Below are 19,873 nucleotides of genomic sequence, written 5' to 3'. Positions count from 1 at the left end.
ATTTGTTGGACGACATACTAACCTATGATGTTTTCGTCCTATTTTGGACCACATCCTAAAATATACTAAAAATTCAAAGTGATCCAGAATCCAGGATCCTTTCCAGATTGCCACCAAAATCAAATCAGCTCTTCCTCTTACCATAGTCTACATCCCCTCAAAATTTCATGTGAATCTGCCCAGGCGTTTTTGAGTTATCTTGCTAATGGACAGACAGACAGACGGACAGACGGACACACAAACGCCGAATGTCACATAACCTCCTTGGCGGAGGTAACTATGACATTTTTTTTTTCCATATTTTGGACAACATACTAAACTATGACATTTTTTTCCACATTTTGGACGACATACCAAACTATGTTTTTTTCCACATTTTAGACGACATGCTAAACTATGACGTTTTTTTCCTAAGTTGCTTTTTTGGCCCTTTTGTTGTTTTTTTTCAGCAGACAAGTAGAGAGGAAGACAGGAAAGCAGGGAAGACCTAAAGTAAGTGTTTTTTGTTTTCAGCATAGATGTTTTAATTATTAAATCTTTAATTCTTATCTTTAATTCCCAACGTACTGTGAGATCCACTGAAGAAAAGTGCATTTCGCTGTAAATACAAGCATTGTGTTTCATAATAATGCTTTGATTTAATTAGACAAATTCATTGTTAGGTGAGAAGGACAATCATTGCATATTCCTCAACACTCAGCTCAAGAAACAAGGTGAGATTTAATCAGACACATATCAAAGTTCATTTCTATAGCCCTTTACAACAGCCCAAAGGGTGACCAAAGAGCTTCACAGTAAAAAAACAAGACAAGCACTCGGTGTTAACATGTGCCTCGTATTCGAAAACGTTATTTCAGCTTAACACCAGTCACAATATCACACTGAAATAGCCCATATATCTTACTTTTTCATCTCTTTTGTAAACATAAGACATACAACTACTCAACTGACCGATATATAAAAGGGATATATTATCAACCTTTTAATTTGCAAATTAAGTTCTGCTTCTTTGCCTTATGATGCATTAACAACTTTTGATGTGATGTCTACGTTATCCATTTCCCTTTTAGTTGCATAATGCTAAATCATAGCATAAGTCATGTCAAGGAACTTGCTTTGGGCAGCAAAAAAAAAAAAAGTCAGTCTGACTGGTCAGATGTGATGTGAAAATAGAAAGTTTCAGCCCTCCCCATGGTAGGTTATAGTAAATTTGCCACAAATGTTTCAATTTGTCATTTTTACATCAGTCTCTAATGCAGTTCACCCCCCCAAAAAAAAAAAAAAAAAAAAAAAAAAAACCCAATGAACTTTGTAACTTAACTTGTACATAAAACATTTTTGCCTTTAATTTAATCTTTAAAAAAAAAAAACTAAGTAAAAGGTCTCAGGGGTTCTTTAGTAACCACTGGATTTGTGTAGCCACTGTATTGTCAGTTTTAGTGATATTAGTTGAATGACATGCAGTTGTCAGTTCACGCACTGCTACCTCACATCAGTCCTAGTACTGCAGTTCGTTTCTTTCAACAGGTGTGGTTTCAACAGTCAGCTGTGTGTACCGAACACACAAATAGTAACTTCGATCACCACAACCAGCTTCCAGAAGCTGGAGGTGCTGAAAGTGAACAGTAGCCAGTCAAAAACTGACGAAACTACAAACTAAAGTAAAGTCACAGAAAGTTTCACTTTGGTTTCTTTAAGAAAAAAAAAAAAAAAAAAAAAAAAAAAAGCTTTATTGTACATAAACTTTACACAGTGGTGCCATAACATTGTAATTGTATAACAACCCAAAAGCACTTTAGGGCTCTTTGCTACAGTTGCAGTGAAACAGCTTCCTGTAGAGTAGACTCACCTAAAGCATTTTAACTTGTCAGGGACGAGATAAATTAGGATTTTGTGTCAGCATCCATTCAAAATAAAGGACTTTCCTACTGTGACATGTCAAAAAGTCCTCCATGAGTGATGCCCACACATGTAGTTAACGAGCCCTCATAAATACAGCAAAATCTTAAAAAAAAAAAAAAAAAAAAAAAAAATCACTGTAAAAGAACAAACATTTCACTAAAATATTAAACTGCAGGTCAAGAAGAGTACTTCAAATGACTGAATTCCCATGTCCCTCAAATGGATGAGGACCTGCTGCAGTCAAAACTTGCTCAGGTTAATGTATGAAGTCTCATGACACTCAGAGCTCAGTTAGTCCTGCTGTCCTGAGGGTCCTGCTTGTTCGTGGTCTGACGTGTTCTCCTCATCTGCATCACTTTCACTGTAATCACTCTCCTCTTTGAGTCTCTCATCAGCCTCTTCACTGTCGTCATCTTCATGCTCATTGTCCTCAACCCTTCCCACATCAAGGGCAAGCTCCTTCAGTTCCTCCAGATTGTCTGGACCCCTCCCAGTCAGCCTCTAGAAAGAAGACACACCGCAAATTTTTATTAATCATGAAGTGAGGGCACTCAATGTACTCTAGTTGGTTTCAGATTCAATTACAGTACAGGCCTATCTAGACATATGGTGATTTACTTAGGATTTTAGCTCAAAAATAGTTAGGATGCAAATACATACAAGGCTTGCATGAAAACCAGGTTAATTACCGTATTTTCCACACCATAAGGCACAGTCTCGATTATGGGGTTTATTTCTGTACTTAAGCCATATATAAGGCGTACCCTAAAACAAGGAAACTGAAGCAAAACAGTGAGTTTGGTTGAACTTTATTCCACTATGCATTTTTTGATCAATCTTTTGTCACAAATCCATCAAAGTCCTCATCTTCTGCATTTGAATTGAACAGCTGGGCAATTTCGACATCAAGCATGCCGGGTTTACTCTCGTCATTGTCGGAGTCCGTCTCGTTGCTGGGTGGCTGTTCAGCAATGATGCCAGCTTTCGCAAAAGCTCGGACAATAGTCAGTACTGTATGTAATGTTCTCCAATAGGTTTATCGCTGCCAGCATGTGTAGCGTATGCATTACGTCCTTATGTCGGTGGGAAATGGTCCAACAGTCAGATTTTGGAACTCAGTGCACACATAAGACGCACGGTCAATTTTTGAGAAATTAAAGGCTTTTAAGTGTGCCTTATAGTGCAGAAAATATGGTACTATAAATTAAACTCTTGAGATTAATCAGGGTACTGTGCTCACAATGGGCACAAGAGTTGTAATCCAAGAAGCAACCTGATGCATGCATAGTGGTCACACATTACACTCCTGCTAGGGGTTGATAATACTTCTGTCTCCATTGCTGTGAATTATGCACTCATGGATAACAAGCAAAAGGCTTGTTTGACATTAACCGAGCCTTGTCTGGAAAGCAGACAAGATGAGTTAGCAGAGCCAAAAAAGGAGCAGTAAAGTCTGACGGTTTCCAACAGCCTTCAGTCTATACAGGAAGCAGATATATTCAGTCTGTTCAATTTTATTTTGATTCAATAAAAATGTTACCAGACCCATTACAGTTCGCATGCGGTCACCAAGAGTTTTAGTTATGACAGGGTCGCCTTTAAAAAAAGGCGACAATCTGAATCATGTTCATGGAAAAGCCTATGTTTCGCAGGGATTCTCAAATAAATTAGCATAGTTTATATACAAAATCATCCAACCAGACCCATCCCTCTAAAACTACAAAAAACCTCAAATACAGCAGAGAGAAACCCAAAGGATTTCCATTAGAGATTCTGACTGAGGGCTTCACATCGGTGCATATTACTCTCAGAATCCTCACATCCCACTTACTAGAATTTTTTCCAATGGAAATCCATTATTAACAGAAATTTTATGCACTTTGATGTGTAATCTGAATGTACTCAACCTTTGACAAACATCAACCATACAACCTGTATTCTGTTAAGCCTCCAAAAATCACAAAATTAAAAAGGTCACCCAGCCATTTCCCAGCAGTTACCCTAATCTCATCAGACAGTTATCACCTGCATTAACATGATGGGATCAAATCTAAAATGCATTGTTTTGTGTCCACTGCTGATTAAATCTGCAGAAGCCTGTCTCACTTTGATCAAGCCCACTGACAACAATGAAACCTTTTAATCACTTATACTCAAACAGTAATCCATTCAAACAAAGGAAGAAGCATCTCCCCCAAACCCAGGTTTTACGCATCGTTTCTAATCTGCATTAACATTACCATCTAAAATTCCTTTGATGGCATACAAAAGTCATATTTACCAATACACCATGCATCTCAGTCTAATACCACGGTACCTACCTCAATCATATCAGCCATGTACTGCACATGTTGAGCCAGCTCCTGCAGCTCTTCGTTTTCACTCTGAAGCTTTGATATTTGTTCATCTTTGGCCTCAATGTCTTTGTGCAACTGGTTTGGGGGAAAAACAAATAAGAATTAAGCAACTAGAAAAGGCAAGTTCATCCCAATCATGACAAATCAACCCTCAAAAATGTAAACTTCTTCGATATAATACATCCAACAATATGACTACAGTCACTGACCAAAACTATTAACTAAATGACTCCACTAGTGGACTATTATTCCAAATACAAGTATAGAAATTTGGTTTGTCATTATAGGATTGGCACATTCCATTCAAGGTTAAATAAACTTATACAATGTGCATTTAGGTGCAGAGTTGCATAAAAATTCAGTGCCAGCTGGAGTGGAGCCAAATAAGGTTGAGTCAGTGAGTGGGAGCGTGGGAACACCTGAACTGATGGCTAAACATTAGCCGACTCTCAGTGATTAACTCACCTTCTCATTCTCCTGTAGAACTTTGTACAAGGCCTTCTGTCGCTCCTCAGCCATTTCCTTCCAGTAAGCAGGAGGAGGCGTTTCTATAACACCAGCAGAAGTTCAAGATAAAATTAAATCATTTCAGCAGGTAAATCTAACACCTTGTAGGGACTGAGTATGAACGCTTATTTACCTTTGACCATAAGTTCATATGCTTCATGGGATATGCCATCTGGTAAACAGTCAGCTGCTTCCGTTTGTGTGGATTTGACTTCGACCTTCACTCTCTTTGTACCTCTAGTTTGCTCTGCTGTCCAGTTTTTCCGCTTGGAATTGAGCTTTCCTGTCTAAAAAAAAAAAAAAATACATTCATGTTTCCAAATGGACTGATGCAGACCATTTGTTCCACTCGATCAACATCTATTACAAACTATTCCAGTGTAACAATGAATATAGACAAACTGACAGTTACATCCAGCAATAGGCCACTACTGACCTTAGCTGACCTCCCCAAATCCTTGTTGACAGCCGACTGCTGGAGGATCTGCAGGGATTGCCTGGGGGGTCCCATTGTCTTCTGAGATGATGTGAACAAGCTCTGGAAGGTATTAAAAACACGTTAGCGTGTTACCATATATCTGCGCATCACTATTTGCAGAAACTAGAAAGGCAAACAAAACAAAGGGCGAGATCCTATCACCTCCCCCTCCCTGATGAGCCTTTAGAAACTCAAGATTTGAGTCACATGGGAACCTAACATGACCTGCGTTCTCATTTCCAGAGCTTCTATTCAGTGGGGCTTAGCATCACGTCACACGCTTTACTTTAGTTACACTGTCACCATGGAAGAGGGCATAAGTGAAGTGCCTTAACACTGCTGCCATGTGCAACAAGTGCACATTTGTGTGAACAGGGGCAGGGCACAAGTTCTATTCAACAGCCGTGGGAAAGTTTCTCTTCAAGGCTCATTACAGACAGACCAACAAGCCCAGTTTGTTAATGTTTGGCCAGAGCTTCACAACACCGTTAGTGTGCTTTAGGCCTATAAAGGTGATGTTTTGGTAATTGTGGACCATCAGGGACCTTGTGACCACTTGAGGAACAGCCATGCAAGTGGACAAAACACTGACTGTCTAAATGACAGAAGGCAAACAAGCAACATATATGGCAGCAATACAACACCAGTCAGGCTAAAATAATCTACTGAGACCAGTATCCATGCCTAAAGATTTTTCATTTGCATGTGACAATACAATTAAACTATTTGTCACCGAATAGTAAGAATATAGTCTCAGTCCACTGCTGCAGTCCTTCACATCTGACCCACTCACAGGCACTTTTAAGCAGCCATTTTGACTCAACATTATGTGAAAAGCATGGGTAGAGAAACATGAATGTTTGCACTCAATTGGTGGTCAATTTACATTTGCAGGACTCTGAACCTGGAAAAGGTAATTTCATAAACATCCAATTGTTTTCTTATATTTATTTAAGCTGTTTGCCCTGGAAAGAAACATTAAACTTATGAGTTTACACGGTTTGAAATTTAAATTCAAGTCACTGTTGTTGCATTAAAATACCCAACTCATGTGTAAAGTCACTTCTTCAACCTACAGACACACATTTGAAAAAGTCTGTATAAGAAATCATGGGCAAAAGATGGCAACAAAGAAAGAAAAGGCCAAAAACGAATACCCAAAAAATAAATCACAACATGCTCAAACCAGTGTAAAATTTAACCAACTGCAGTTAATTTTTAACAAGCTATGGGTATTTCAAATAGATATTAATAGCTATTTTCACGTCAAAATGGCTGGTGTGGTGAAACAATCAGTACAAACAAGGGCAAGATGGCAGAGTGGCGGCATTTGAGTACTACTCAGGCCTAAACTAAGCTGCAGTAAATTCGTTTAACAAATACCATCGTACTCCATTAACAGCTAATTTCAAACCGAAGACCAGGTAAATACTCACCACTGTATTTTCTTTAGACATCTGTTGGCTTCTATTTACTTTTCCAGCGAGACTCATTTTCGTCCAAGAGACCTGAGGAGAAAATAATTAAAACGTCAGGACTCCTTATTGCGACACACATATGAGAAAATAGCCAAATTATGCCACTTTGGTAAGCAGTCAATCGCTTGTAGACGCCATATTTGAAGTATAGCGTGTATATGTTTAATTGTAAACGACTAAACAGGCGGTTAACAGGAACAGTTTCGGTAAAAGGCCTAACTGAGTGTGCTAAAAATACGAGCTCATTTCGGAGGCTACGTCTACGGTTAGCTAAATATTAGCTAGTGCTAAATGGGCGGCAGCTAAGGAGCTGACTGAATCGATACTAAAGCAGATAAACGTTAGCTTTACTTACCTCCGTTCAGCTTCACCTCGTTGCTGTTTCTGCCTTTTTCTCTCTGCACAGATCTCGCGCCAGGGGCTTAAATACGCCCACTTGGTCACGTGACGAAGGCGCCGCTCACGAGGAGGCTTCTTTTTTTTTCCAACTGTTGTTTTTTTTTCCCTCCTCGTGTGGTCACATGTCAACACACGTCAGAGCGTTGTAGTTGACTGTGCAGCCATTTTGGGGAGGCTGTGGACCGTCGAGCTCGTATGTGCCATTATTAGCTGCCCGAAAACACACAAAGAAACCAAACGGAACAGCGTTGGACGACACGTCGTTAAATATGGGCCCGCCGGGAGACAGAACACGCCACACGTCGACTGAAAGAACGGAGGATTTCAGCTGGATTGTCGATTTATCTTGACATGGCATGCGGCAGGGCGAGCCGGAGGTTGTGACGACTGAAGAAAAGAAGAGAAAGAAAACAAGCGCAGCAAACACCTCGAAACGTCAGACGTGGAAAGGGAGAGATTTTGTTTAGTTTATTTCGCCATTCAGCGTTTGGTCGTTGAGTTGGCTATCGATTCCCTGGCTGATTTTTGTCGATGAAGTTGTTGACAAGACACGACTGAAGCGAATTCTACCTAGCTAAAATGCTGAGCACAAGCAGAAACAGTTAGTCAGTGAACCCTGCAAGTCTCCTGACTCTCACAGCACTGGCAGTCACGTTGAACCCAGCGAGAAAATGTAAACGCGTGGAAAGATGACTGTACGCTAGCTAGCCGATTACACATAGGCCTCGATTAAGCCAATCATTCAGAAGATAAGATGTAGCTATATCGTTGGTTCACTACTAGTTAGTGTCGGAAGTGAATGCCTAGATTAGCTTGCTAGCTCACCCTAGCTAGTGTGCTAAAAATACGCCCACATCATGACTATCAGCACTGGCGGCGCTGTAGGCCTTGGGCCAAATGAGTGGCAGTAAAAGTCAAGGAAATGTCAAGTTACTTTCGCAGTAGTCTTCGATGTTACCCGGTGCCAATATCTTCTGGCATCTGTATTTACCTGCCATGTTCGTCTGTATCCCCAGTCCGTCTGTAACACGCACATAACGCAGTCTCTACAGAGAAACAAACAAAACGACAGCCATGGATGAGGGACTTTGAAATGACCCAAATAATAGAATATTTGTCTGCTTGCTGTAGTCCACAATCTCACTAGCAAAAAAAAATTAAATTATTACCGGTATGGATTTTTGTAGTAGCAGCCGTTTCTATTGATTTCAGTAACATTTACAGGAGAAAATTTGAGTTGCTGTTTCATTTAAATCTCTGTTGTAATTCCTTGTCAATGGCAGGTTGAAAAAAAAAAAAAAGATCATTTGGCTTGAAAGTCATGTCTTAAAACATGGATTTCTGATCAAGTATCAAGGAGATGTAGTCTTAGCTTGTTGACCATTCCCCTCCTCAACACTGCCCTTTTACAAAAAGAAATTGAAATGACTTAGTTTTGTTTCTGATTTGTTGACCTTTTCAGTTGATAGTTAGTACTTCGAAGATCTAGCTGAGAGTTTTGATGCGTTGTCTCTGCAAAGGGTAGCTAGCTCCATCCTTTATCCAGTGCATAAATACAGAAGTAGAGAGTGTAGCCAAAATATACTGCACAAGAGGAGAAGACCCTACCATCAAAATCTAACCATGGGGGACCCAACTTCACGAAGAAATCAAACAAGAAATCGACTTCGTGCTCAACTTCGGAAGAAAAGGGAATCTTTGGCTGATCAGTTTGACTTCAAGATTTATATAGCCTTCGTTTTCAAAGAAAAGGTGAATTAGCACAACAAACACAAATGCAGTCACACTTGTTGCATCTTTTCATGTGATTTGCATAAACATTAATTTCCTATTTAAATTGTCCGATTCAGACTTGTTTCCCAAAATAAATGACTTAAAATGTGTCTCTTTTTCTTGGTCATGACAGAAGAAGAAGTCTGCACTTTTCGAGGTAGCTGAAGTGGTGCCAGTGATGACCAACAACTATGAAGAAAACATCCTACGAGGTGTGCGCGATTCCAGCTACTCTCTTGAGAGTTCGATAGAACTCCTGCAAAAAGATGTGGTGCAACTACACGCCCCCCGATACCAGTCAATGCGAAGGGTAAGTCAGTGACCATCTGAAGAGAGAACTGATTAAAGAATACAACATTAAGTCGAATTAATGTGTCCTATGTTTCTCATGTTATCATAGGATGTGATAGGCTGCACACAGGAAATGGATTTTATCCTTTGGCCACGCAACGATATTGAGAAGATTGTCTGTCTGCTGTTCTCCAGATGGAAGGGGGCCGATGATGAACCCTTTAGGCCTGTTCAGGTCAGAACCAGGCACCTATCAGATTACTTGGGTGCAAATGTTTGATGCCTGTTGCTACTGTTTCTCAGATGTAACTCTTTCTCCATCTATTTGTAGATTAAAATTAGAGGTTACTATGGCTAAAATCAGGTTTAAACATATTAGAGCTACACATGCAAAGATAGGAGCAAAAATAAGAAAAGAACTGCACAGTTCTGCTGCCATATCAACAAAGATGTATTTGGACATTTATGGCCATATGTAGGCATTTGACACATTGAGCAAAGACAAAAATGCAAATTAATTAGATGTGATGGCAAGGCCAACTCTGGATGGAAATCTATTTCTCGGCTCACACGTCTGTCCTCTTATTTACAGGCCAAGTTTGAATTTCATCATGGAGACTACGAGAAGCAGTGCTTGCATGCTTTGGGTCGTAAAGACAAGGCTGGAATGGTCATGAACAACCCAACTCAGTCTGTATTTCTCTTCATGGATAGACAACACTTACAGGTAAGTCAGTGCATTCAAATTGTAATGTAATTTTTTTGGAAGAACTGAAAACTATGGCAGCCTCCTGACGCTTATTATCTGTCTAATTGTCGCAGACTCCTAAAACCAAGGCCACAGTTTTCAAGTTGTGCAGCCTCTGCCTGTACTTGCCCCAGGACCAGCTGACCTGCTGGGGTGTGGGAGACATCGAGGATCACCTTCGCCCATACATGCCTGATTAAGGCTTCTTGCTCCACCCAGCCACACAGGGAAAAGCCTTTCCCCTTCCTCCTGCCTAAGCCTTCAGAAGCAAATTGATGTACTCATCCTCACCCTCTCCCTTTTAAAAGATTTGAACTTATGCTTGGATCTCCTTTTTGTTCCCTACTTGTTGTCCCTTCCCTGACCCAAAGCTGATTCAGTTCCCATCCTTTTTTTTAAAACCTCACACTCCCAGTGTACCTCCTCTTTGCCATTTTTGGATTGGTTCCCCCATTTTTTGTTTTTAATTTTCCTTCCTCTTCATCCCTCCTCCTCATCCACCCATTTTTGTTCATTTGAACCTGCACGAACATTGATTTTGAGTGGTTGGTTGTTCTCTTGGAGCCGCACTGTCAACAGCACCGGTCATTGAAGGAACTCTTTATGTTGCATCAAAACAGGAACAAACAATACACAGGTCTTCACGGTGGTTCTCAGATGGACGTGTTTTATATCCTTGTTGTCATAAGAAAGGATTGTTAAAGCTTGTTTGTAATGTCAATGGGGTTTCTAGAACAACTTTACACAATCTCTTGACCAAGGACAGGTGTGAAGAGGTGTTTAAGCACCCGTATAAGCAAAGATAACAAGATGAACAGTATTTGTCAAATCATATGGTGTAGGTATTGCTTCTTATAAACCGCCTTAGTTATTTTGCTGGACTTTTAAAGATGTTTTGGTGTCATTTGCTTTCCTCTGAAACATGCTAGGCAGGCCTTTGCTAAAATCTTGAGTGACTTGAAAGGCATTGTACACAAAGTTGAGACATGTTGGTTAGATGTTGAAGGTAATTTTCACCATTCAAGCCGTTCATGCACTATTCATTTAAGCTACTGAAATCTGATGTTTTATGTTCTGTTTTATTTGGGATGTGGGTTGGTGAGAAACTGAAATGGTGACAAATTTATTGTTTAACATACATAACAAAAAGTTGCTGAAAGCTAACTGATTTTTTGTTTAATCTGACCTACTAAAATTTAAGATGATTTGCTGCCATGCTCATCAAATTAAAATTGGGTTTTGCAGGCTTGCTTGTCAAAGAATATGAAGCACATAGCACATATAGTTTTGCTCCATGTTGATTCAGTGTGTTCATTTGAAAAGGGTGTAAGGCGTGTAACTTCTGGGGTTTTTTTCTGTTGGTTCTCAAATCAATACTGCTGAGCATATCCCAATACAATGCAAATTCTGAAAGCATAACTCTTTGTCCATTTGTTTTATTGCATGTGCATGAATCATTGATACATTACTTAGATCAGGATTGGCTCTGACCATGAAATAACTAGTTGTTTGGCAACTGCTGATGACAGATAATTAACAGCTGAAACAACACAGATTAATAAGTAGCCAGGAGTGAGTAGCATTATGAAGTTGTCACCCTCCTATATTCATTTCTGAAAAAAAAAAAAACAATCTGTGGTTTAGCAAACTGTGTACAGACAGAGGCATGTCTACAGCTTCACACAGTCCTTTGTTCTGATAGTGTGTATATATATACACACACACACACACACACTTGTGATTTACAAACAGGCACAGATGTGAGACAGATTAGCTGCTACCGAGGTGTTTGGTGTGTCTTCCTTGTGCAATGACCTTCCCCGTGGCCTTGCTGGTGAGGTCTACGGTGGCAAACGCCAGTGTCCGTCCTTGCTTCAGGACCTGTGCAGTGATAAGTACGTCTTCTCCCATCTTGGCAGCACTCATGTATCTGTAACACATTTTTTTTTTTTGTTACACGTCACTTGTAGTTTGTGCAGTCAGTTGTCAATACAACTGGATGCTAAGGTTACTGTTTTTTGCACACACAAAAAAAATAGTAATATGGTATGAACTTAAATGTTAAGATAAGCAAGCATCCCACATATTTACAGTAGTATTTTAGATGCTTAGTGAAAAAGTGTTGGCCACTCTTAGGCCAACAAAAAATATATATACAAGAAATAACATTTAACAATATAATACATTTTATTTGCATCCCGCTTTTCAAAACACTCAAAGAGGCTTTACACACACATTAAAATAGAGGTGCATCATAAAACAAGTCACAAAATACATCATAAAAATAAGTTAGTATGAAATTTACCACAAATGGATGCACAGTTAACTAGCAGATTAAGAGTGAAAATATAAATATGCTGGACAGTTCCATACTAGCCTTATTTAAATATTAAACCCTGACTAAATTTATGCATTTGAAAAAAAATGATATTAAATTTACAGGAGTAATTTAGAAAATACCAGTACATTTACTCTGCTTAGTTGATGCTTTAACAATCTTTAAAAGGTCCATTCCTTACAATTCACAATTAAGCACATTAGATATGACTTTATGAATTGTAGCTGCACTACAATCTTTGTTTTAACATGAGAAGCAGATGTCAATCTACATTTCAGAGGTAAATCTACAGGTGGCGTCCAGTTTATAGGGAGCAGTTCCTAATAAAACTGAGCTTTTTTAAAATGTTTACACTCACGGACTCACGTTATGTTCATGTCCACACTGACCCCCGGTGCTCCCCTCTCACTGTTCATGATAGCCAAGGTAGAGATGACATCAACCAGGGTGGCTGTCATCCCGCCGTGCAGCGTCCCTCCCCGGTTAGTGTGTTCCTCTTCCACCCGCATCTCACACACCAACTTACCGGGGCTGGCAGACAAAACGTCCACCTGAAGAAAACACAAATCCGTCAGCGACGACGCTTAGCTTAGTCGTGTTTTCAAGCAGAAGCCGAGCTGTACTGTGCTCGCAAACACAAATATCAAAACTAACATGTAAATGTCGCTAAATAAATAATAAATAGTTACCTTGTTTAAGACTCTGTCGAAGCCCTGATTATCCACCATTTTTATCATTATTTGTTTTAAGGTATTTAAAGTCAAACCTGCCATAATTTGTCGCTACTATATGTCGCCAATGTCAAACTTATGTTTACTTCGCACCGGAAGCTGTTGCGTTTGATAAGTCGCCCGGGAGAAATTGTAAACGAAAATTTGTCGATTCGAAACAGAATTTGCGGTTCAACGAGTGATACTTGTTAGCAACTGTATGTTTAATCTAGTTGCTATTTTCTAAATTATTTCTTTTAACTATACACAGTAATGCGTGGGGGTTTACGTTTGACTCCACGACTCTAGCGTAAATAATGGAGATGGGGGCGGGTGGAGAGTTTATTTTCCGTTTACTTCAGTCTGAATCTAAGATAATCACTAGAACACGATTCTATAACCAGTTGTCTCTGCTTACTTTAAAGTTTGGGATATAATTTCAATCTTGCTTAGAGGCTAGTTAGCAGCAGGTCCACCCGGAGGCTTTTCAGTGCTGCACTGAGCTAACTTGCGGTGGAAAACAAAAAAAAGAACTGATGTATGCTCTTACCAGTAGTTATCCTGTATAGCTATCAAGTGAAACCACTAGTTAGAAAATATGGCGTCCACATCCGACTCGGACAAACCGTCAGTTTCTAACGTGGAAGAAAACAGAACTCGTCTGTGTGAGGAGTTCGCTGTAATAGCGGGAACTGACACCGCCGTGGCTCAGTGCTACCTGGCCGAGAATGACTGGGAGATGGAGGTACAGTTAGCTTCACCAGCTCAGGCCTCTCGCATCGCACATTACTTAATTCAGTTGCTGTTTTAGCTTCAGAATATGATAGCTGCTGGCCAGTATTAGTTCCAGCGTAACACAGCTGCAGGATATTTTACTGATTGGGTCAGCCTCTGTGGCTAAAAGTGCTAATAAACCTTTACACGTCTGCTGCATATGTATTGAAAATATGCATGCGGTCAAGACCTGATTAGTCAGTTAAACACAAGTATACATTTTCTGTCACTTTTCTTTCAGAGAGCTTTGAACTCCTTCTTTGAGGCAGATATGGAGAGAGTATTTGAAGTCGAAGATTTCACAGAGACAGACACCACCCCCAAACCTAAGAGGCAGAAGGTTGAGGAAAAACCTCCAGAAAAATGGTAAGTATGCTGTCTTGATTTAGAACAAGGGAACTCTTTGCATATCTATGTTATTTGCACATGTATTTCACTTCTACAGGTGCATAGGAGGCAGACAGGTATATCTAAAAGTTTAAAATTTGCTCCCACACTCTGTTTAACTTGAAAAACTACCAGAGGCTCTATAATTTAAACAATGGGATTTTCAAGATATTCTAGTGCAGAACAACTTGAATTAACATACAGAAAGTTACACTCTATATAGTCAAAACCACATATTGTTCTCTTAAATCGGCAGAATGATATGATGTGATGTGATGTGAAAAGCATGTACATATCCAAAATCTTGCAGGTTTCAATATGTAGATGAGCCTGCCCATGGACCTGCGATGTTTTTGATGTGTACATTTGTCTGAATGCCATTTGGCCTATGGCATTTTAAGCATTCACATCATAGTATCTTATCCTTTTCGTGTTAACAAAACTGAATATTGTCATTCAGAAGAATGATGTTTTATAATTCATGTGTTTCGTTACTATTTGGGGAATGTAAGTAGTTGTTGAGTTACAGACACTCGCTTTTTATCAGCTTCTGTTTGTAGCAATCATTTACCTTCTAAAGGTCTAGCACCAAAATGTTGTGATTAAATGCATTTTTCCAAGTTTACTGTCTTGCATTCCCGACAATGAATTTTACCGTGTGTGGTGAGTGTTGACCATCTCACCAGCCAGCTAACCTTCAACAACTCAAGGTTAATTTTGTCTTCTTAAAATTTCCAGCATAGATTTGACTGGAGACAGTCCGGCCTCGACACAGAAACCTTCAGAAGAAGATGATGATAAACTGTCGCTGATCTCCTGGAATGTTGACGGACTCGATACAGACAACCTTGCAGAACGTGCCAGAGGCCTGTGTTCCTACTTAGTCTTGTAAGCATTTGTTACACTTCTTACATTTTTTTCTAAGCATCGTTTGATAATTAATCTGAAGACTGGTTCAGAGCAGACGTCTGTGGTCAGCTGAAGATGCAATATTTACATCACCCTCCCTGGGTTATTTGACAGGAGAAAGGCAGATCACATTTGTAAAGTGATTCCTTTTTTTTAATAGATATACTCCTGACGTGGTGTTCCTGCAGGAGCTCATTCCACCTTATGTCCAGTACTTGAAGAAACGGGCTGTCAGCTACCTGATCATTGAAGGTACAGTATGTTTAGCAGCCTTGGTTTCAGTGTGCTAGTATTGTACATTCTGAGTACTTGTCACACATGAATGGAATAGAGCCTGTGTTGATGTTATTGACATCTCCAGGTGGTGAAGATTCTTACTTCACGGGGATGATGCTGAAGAAGTCTCGAGTCAAATTCGTGGAGAGCGAGACTGTGTCTTACCCCACCACTCAAATGATGAGGAATCTGCTGGTAGCTCAGGTTTGTGCACCTTCAACTGTGTGTAACACGGATAAGCTCACACGAATATAGAGGTTCATTCTCCCCTGTAAACATCAGGCGACTTTCAAAGACCAGAAGCTGTGTCTGATGACGTCCCACCTCGAGAGCTGTAAAGGCCACGCAGAGGAGCGCATGAAGCAGCTCAGAGTGGTGATGCAGCGGATGAGGGAGGCGCCTGATGACGTCACCGTCCTGTTTGGAGGCGACACCAACCTGAGAGACTCTGAGGTCAGTCACTCGGCTTTCCAGTCACTAGACTTCTGTCCGAACAAGTAACAACAGTTCGAACCTCTTTGGTAATTTCTGCTGTTCCCTCTCAGGTGGCCAAGGTGGGCCTGCCCTCCAGTGTCTGTGATGTTTGGGAGCGGCTGGGAAAGCAGGAGCACTGCCGCTACACCTGGGATACCAAAGCCAACAGCAACAAGACTGTCCCCTTCGTCAGTCGCTGCCGCTTCGACCGCGTCTACCTTCGTCCAGCTGCCAAGGATGGAATCCCACATCTGGCCCCCGATCACATGGCTTTAGTGGGGCTGGAGAAGCTGGACTGTGGCCGCTACACCAGTGATCACTGGGGGATTTACTGCAGCTTCTCTGCTGGCTAGAAAGTTAAAAAAAAAAAAACAACCTTCTGTTTGCCAGTTAAATCTTGTCTTTTACATCTGCTGGTCTTGTTTGCTTCATTCCCAGTAAAGGACTGGTCAGTGCTGGGATCAGACCACAGTGTCTGATTGGAAGAAGATGCTGTAAACTCATCTGAGAGATCGGTGGCCTGTAAACATGCTGCTAAACATGCTTTTTTTTTGTTTGTTTTTAGTTTTATCCTCTGATGTCTGAAGTGATTTCTTTGCAATAATGGGGAAAAACTCTAATAAATGATAGTTTTAATTGTTTTTCAGATTGGATTTTACAGTTGAGTTTGAAAGTTTGTTCATGACCATGGAAACAACTGTTATCAGAATAATCTCACACAGGTTCTGACCTTCTCACATGATCATGCTCGTTCGATAAAATTTGTCCACTGGTTAGGGAGCTCTTTATGTTCAGAAATTCTTGTACTTTCAAGGTTTCTTATCCAAGATGAATTATAATATTCATGACTGAAAATTAAATAAACTATATTACCTTTAGAAAGTTGTGATTTTGTTCTGTCATTTCCAGACACTTAAATAAAACCATCTGCTGAGGGAAGCTTCTGTCACATTAGAATGAAGGTGACTGATGAAACCAAGTCTAGTATATTCTACTCATACTATACGACCATGTACTACAGTATGGTGCTCCAGCTTACTTTGTTCCATGGTGTTAAATAGTCCAGACAGGTCTCACTATATTTATGTAGTATTTGCATCTGACCACTAGAGAGCAGCAAAGAGTTGAATGCCGGTTGTTGGAGACTGACATGAGTGTAAGTACTTACAAGACATTAAAAAAAAATAAAAGCTCAATCTGAGTCTTAATGATACTAATTTTAAGTTTTGTTTTAATCTCTACGCAGTTTTAATTTAAAATCTTAATCCATAAAGTAAGACAAGGAACAAAATCAACTTCCAAAATCCAAACATAAAATCAGGGTGAATTTGCTCATCATTTTACAGCTGACTTAGTGAAAGATTAATTTTTAGTTGCACCACATATGATTTATTTTTTTTCTAATATCCAATATGCTGACATCCTCCAGCTTCTTTTCCTGATTGTAGATGATATGTACACATATTCTTTTCACCTACATGTAGTAAACTGTGGAAATAACACATTATTAAGGCTACTTTTACATTTGAAAACATCTCGAATATCAGCTCAGTTTAGCTGCATTGAATTCACACAGGAACAATATTAACAAGTTTTACCAATTAGATTTACTCTGGTCTAATCTAAACCATGAAGACTGACAGTCATTTATGTCTGAAACAAGAAAGGAAAACAAAAACAAGAGCTACAAAAGTAACTGCATTGTGGTCCCTTCTATTTTTAAATTACTTCACTAGAAAGAGTAATAAAACATTAGATTCCAAGGCTCCAGAGCAGGCAGAAATAATTGCGTAAGGTGACGGGAAATACAGAGAAACAGATGTCACTCCCCACACAACTCCTTCCTTTTTATACTTATATTGTCTTTATGGCTGAAACCGGGACCAGGGTCCAATTTTGTATTGCTGCATGTGCAAATGTGGAGTGATATGACAATAAAGAACCTTTGACCTTTGACACATTCAAAAGGGGACACAAACTAAACAGAGGGAAATAAAACTACTGAAAAGTATTTGCTTGAGGGACCAAAACAGGTACTTAAGGGATACTGTATTTTAGTGGGAGAAATAAGTTTGTGTTAATGTATGATGGTAAAATCAAGTAAAACAGTTTATAATTTGATGTGTTTTTTCTGCTATATAATATCTGATGGGTAAAAGGCCATTAAAACTGTATCGTATGTAATGATTCAATAGAACCTACAATACACATTTCGACTGCCTTTGTGCTTCACTTCTTCCTCCGCAGAGTCTCCGTCAACACGCTGTCAAGACGTCTGCCTCGCTTCTCTCTGGAACACGCCCTTCAAACCTGGGAGTGTGTTTTCGTGTTTGTTCGGTGAGCGGACAGCAGCATTTTCACATTACACACAGCGAAGAAGAGCTGACCTTAGGAGAGGACACAGATGTGACTCTTCCCTGGGAGCAGGACTCATCAGAACAGGCCTCCCTCCCTCGTTTGTCCCCTGGTTCCTGGTTCCTGATCAGCAAGGACACAAATCTGTCCGGCTCTGCTGAGTGCACCTAAAGCCTTAGAGCACAGACACCTCAAGAGTAAGCATCCTCCTCTACTGTGATGTAATGATCGATGTGGATTTTAATGCCGCTAGTTCTGTGAATTGAAAAAAAGAGGGAATTGAGAACTAATCCTGGATATACCTGCAAAAAATTGAGACCCAGTTTTGGTTTACGTCATCTATACCGATCCTAATCTTCCTAAACCACTATAAAATATGCTTAGCGTTGCTTTTTTCAGCCAAATACATCATTATTTTTTATAATTACACAAGAACTGCTCATAAAGATGCTTTTGAACTCATTTATTTTTCACATATTTCATATTCTGCATGTCTGCCACTAATCTTCGACAGTACAGAGCATTACCATCTGAAATTCTAAATTAAATTTCTCAGTGAAAATACCTTTCTATTTATATATATTCTTTTACATATAAAACAGGAATTTGACTAATTTGGTGTCATTACAAGTTTTTCTGTACTTCCCCAAATGTCTAACATCATTGATTTTCTACATATTCAATTTAATAAGGTCATAAGAAAAGACAGAAACATTTAAGGTAAAAATGTTGTATTTGATTTATGAATTGTGGTTGTAGTTTGTACTCAGCAGTGTGGTTGTTGGGAACCTAAGCAAAGTGGAGGTAAAACGAATGAACGAGTTCATCAACAGATGATCCATTAGGCTTTAACACAAGCTTAGAGCACATTTTTTAAAGGTGTGCAAGAGGACTTCATGATAAATCTTGCATTGATTCAAGCAAACATCGTAAGTTTTGTATTATTTAACCCTCATGTTGTCCTGCAGGTTTGAAAGTGTAGGAAAAACTCTATATTTTTACACTGAAACTTAAGATGCCCCAGTTTCAACATTGTTGGGAAATTTTTGAATATTTTTTGGTGGAACAAAAGAATAGAAAATAATTTTTGTGAATGTTTCTTAAGAACATTCACAAAAAAGCGAAATTCGCTCAAATTTGGTTGATTTTTTTTGTGAATGTTCTTAAAGAAATATTAGAAGTTTTACTGATATATCTTGTAATAACTTGAGATATTTCTCGGATTTTTTGAAAGGTTTTTACTCATTTTTTGAAAATATTTGCAAGAATTTTCTTGCCAAATTTGGGGGACTTCTTTAAAAAAATAAAACTTTTAAGGGAATTTTTTTAAGGAATTATTGGAATCTTCTTCCTGAAGGTTTTGCAAATTTTCAGAAATTTGGGGAATTTTGCTGAATTTTTGGATTTTTTTCAGACAAGGAAACAATATTTTTTGGTACCCTTAAATGAGAACAGGAGGGTTAAGCATCTGGTTGGTAAACTGATGTATTTTTAAGTGCATTTTTCATTTCAGTTTAAGTGAAATGTATTTTATTCCGAGTACAATCTCAACAAACAGCATCAAGCCACTGCAGGATGAAGTGCCTCACCGCTGACTAAAGTAAAAATAACGTTCCAGCAGCTGTTAGGGAGACAGCTTTACAGCTAAAGCGGAGTTATTTCGCTGAGCTGCAGCGTGTTGTCAGAACTCAGAGTCAGGCCGATTCATCCAGATGTG

The 19,873-nt window shown here is 39.4% G+C and overlaps 4 protein-coding genes across 4 annotated transcripts; 2 read left to right on the top strand and 2 right to left on the bottom strand.

The window, feature by feature from the left end:
* Positions 1-701: 701 nt before the first annotated feature.
* On the bottom strand, positions 702-7,227 carry gmnn (geminin DNA replication inhibitor). The gene is made up of 7 exons (XM_022202316.2): positions 7,078-7,227; positions 6,681-6,752; positions 5,203-5,304; positions 4,900-5,053; positions 4,725-4,807; positions 4,224-4,334; positions 702-2,403 (listed from the first exon to the last, which is right to left on the bottom strand). The coding sequence occupies exons 2-7, from the start codon at positions 6,735-6,737 to the stop codon at positions 2,194-2,196; spliced, it is 717 nt and encodes a 238-aa protein (XP_022058008.1). The 5' UTR covers positions 6,738-6,752; positions 7,078-7,227; the 3' UTR covers positions 702-2,193.
* Positions 7,228-7,278: 51 nt separating this feature from the next.
* Positions 7,279-11,352, top strand: c11h6orf62 (chromosome 11 C6orf62 homolog). The gene is made up of 5 exons (XM_022202317.2): positions 7,279-8,873; positions 9,028-9,204; positions 9,295-9,420; positions 9,778-9,912; positions 10,008-11,352. Exons 1-5 carry the CDS (start codon positions 8,745-8,747, stop codon positions 10,131-10,133), a joined length of 693 nt encoding a protein of 230 aa, XP_022058009.1. The 5' UTR covers positions 7,279-8,744; the 3' UTR covers positions 10,134-11,352.
* A 1-nt stretch (position 11,353) lies between these two features.
* acot13 (acyl-CoA thioesterase 13) lies at positions 11,354-13,121 on the bottom strand. Its single transcript, XM_022202319.2, has 3 exons — positions 12,961-13,121; positions 12,638-12,822; positions 11,354-11,863 (listed from the first exon to the last, which is right to left on the bottom strand). The coding sequence occupies exons 1-3, from the start codon at positions 13,042-13,044 to the stop codon at positions 11,704-11,706; spliced, it is 429 nt and encodes a 142-aa protein (XP_022058011.1). The 5' UTR covers positions 13,045-13,121; the 3' UTR covers positions 11,354-11,703.
* A 204-nt stretch (positions 13,122-13,325) lies between these two features.
* On the top strand, positions 13,326-16,683 carry tdp2b (tyrosyl-DNA phosphodiesterase 2b). The gene is made up of 7 exons (XM_022202315.2): positions 13,326-13,726; positions 13,997-14,121; positions 14,881-15,030; positions 15,212-15,303; positions 15,413-15,531; positions 15,610-15,780; positions 15,873-16,683. Exons 1-7 carry the CDS (start codon positions 13,580-13,582, stop codon positions 16,152-16,154), a joined length of 1,086 nt encoding a protein of 361 aa, XP_022058007.1. The 5' UTR covers positions 13,326-13,579; the 3' UTR covers positions 16,155-16,683.
* The last annotated feature ends 3,190 nt before the right edge of the window (positions 16,684-19,873 follow it).

This window comes from Acanthochromis polyacanthus, chromosome 11, assembly GCF_021347895.1.
Source record: "Acanthochromis polyacanthus isolate Apoly-LR-REF ecotype Palm Island chromosome 11, KAUST_Apoly_ChrSc, whole genome shotgun sequence".
NCBI classification, from domain to species: Eukaryota; Metazoa; Chordata; class Actinopteri; family Pomacentridae; genus Acanthochromis; species Acanthochromis polyacanthus.
This window is presented reverse-complemented; position numbering and strand designations above follow the sequence as displayed.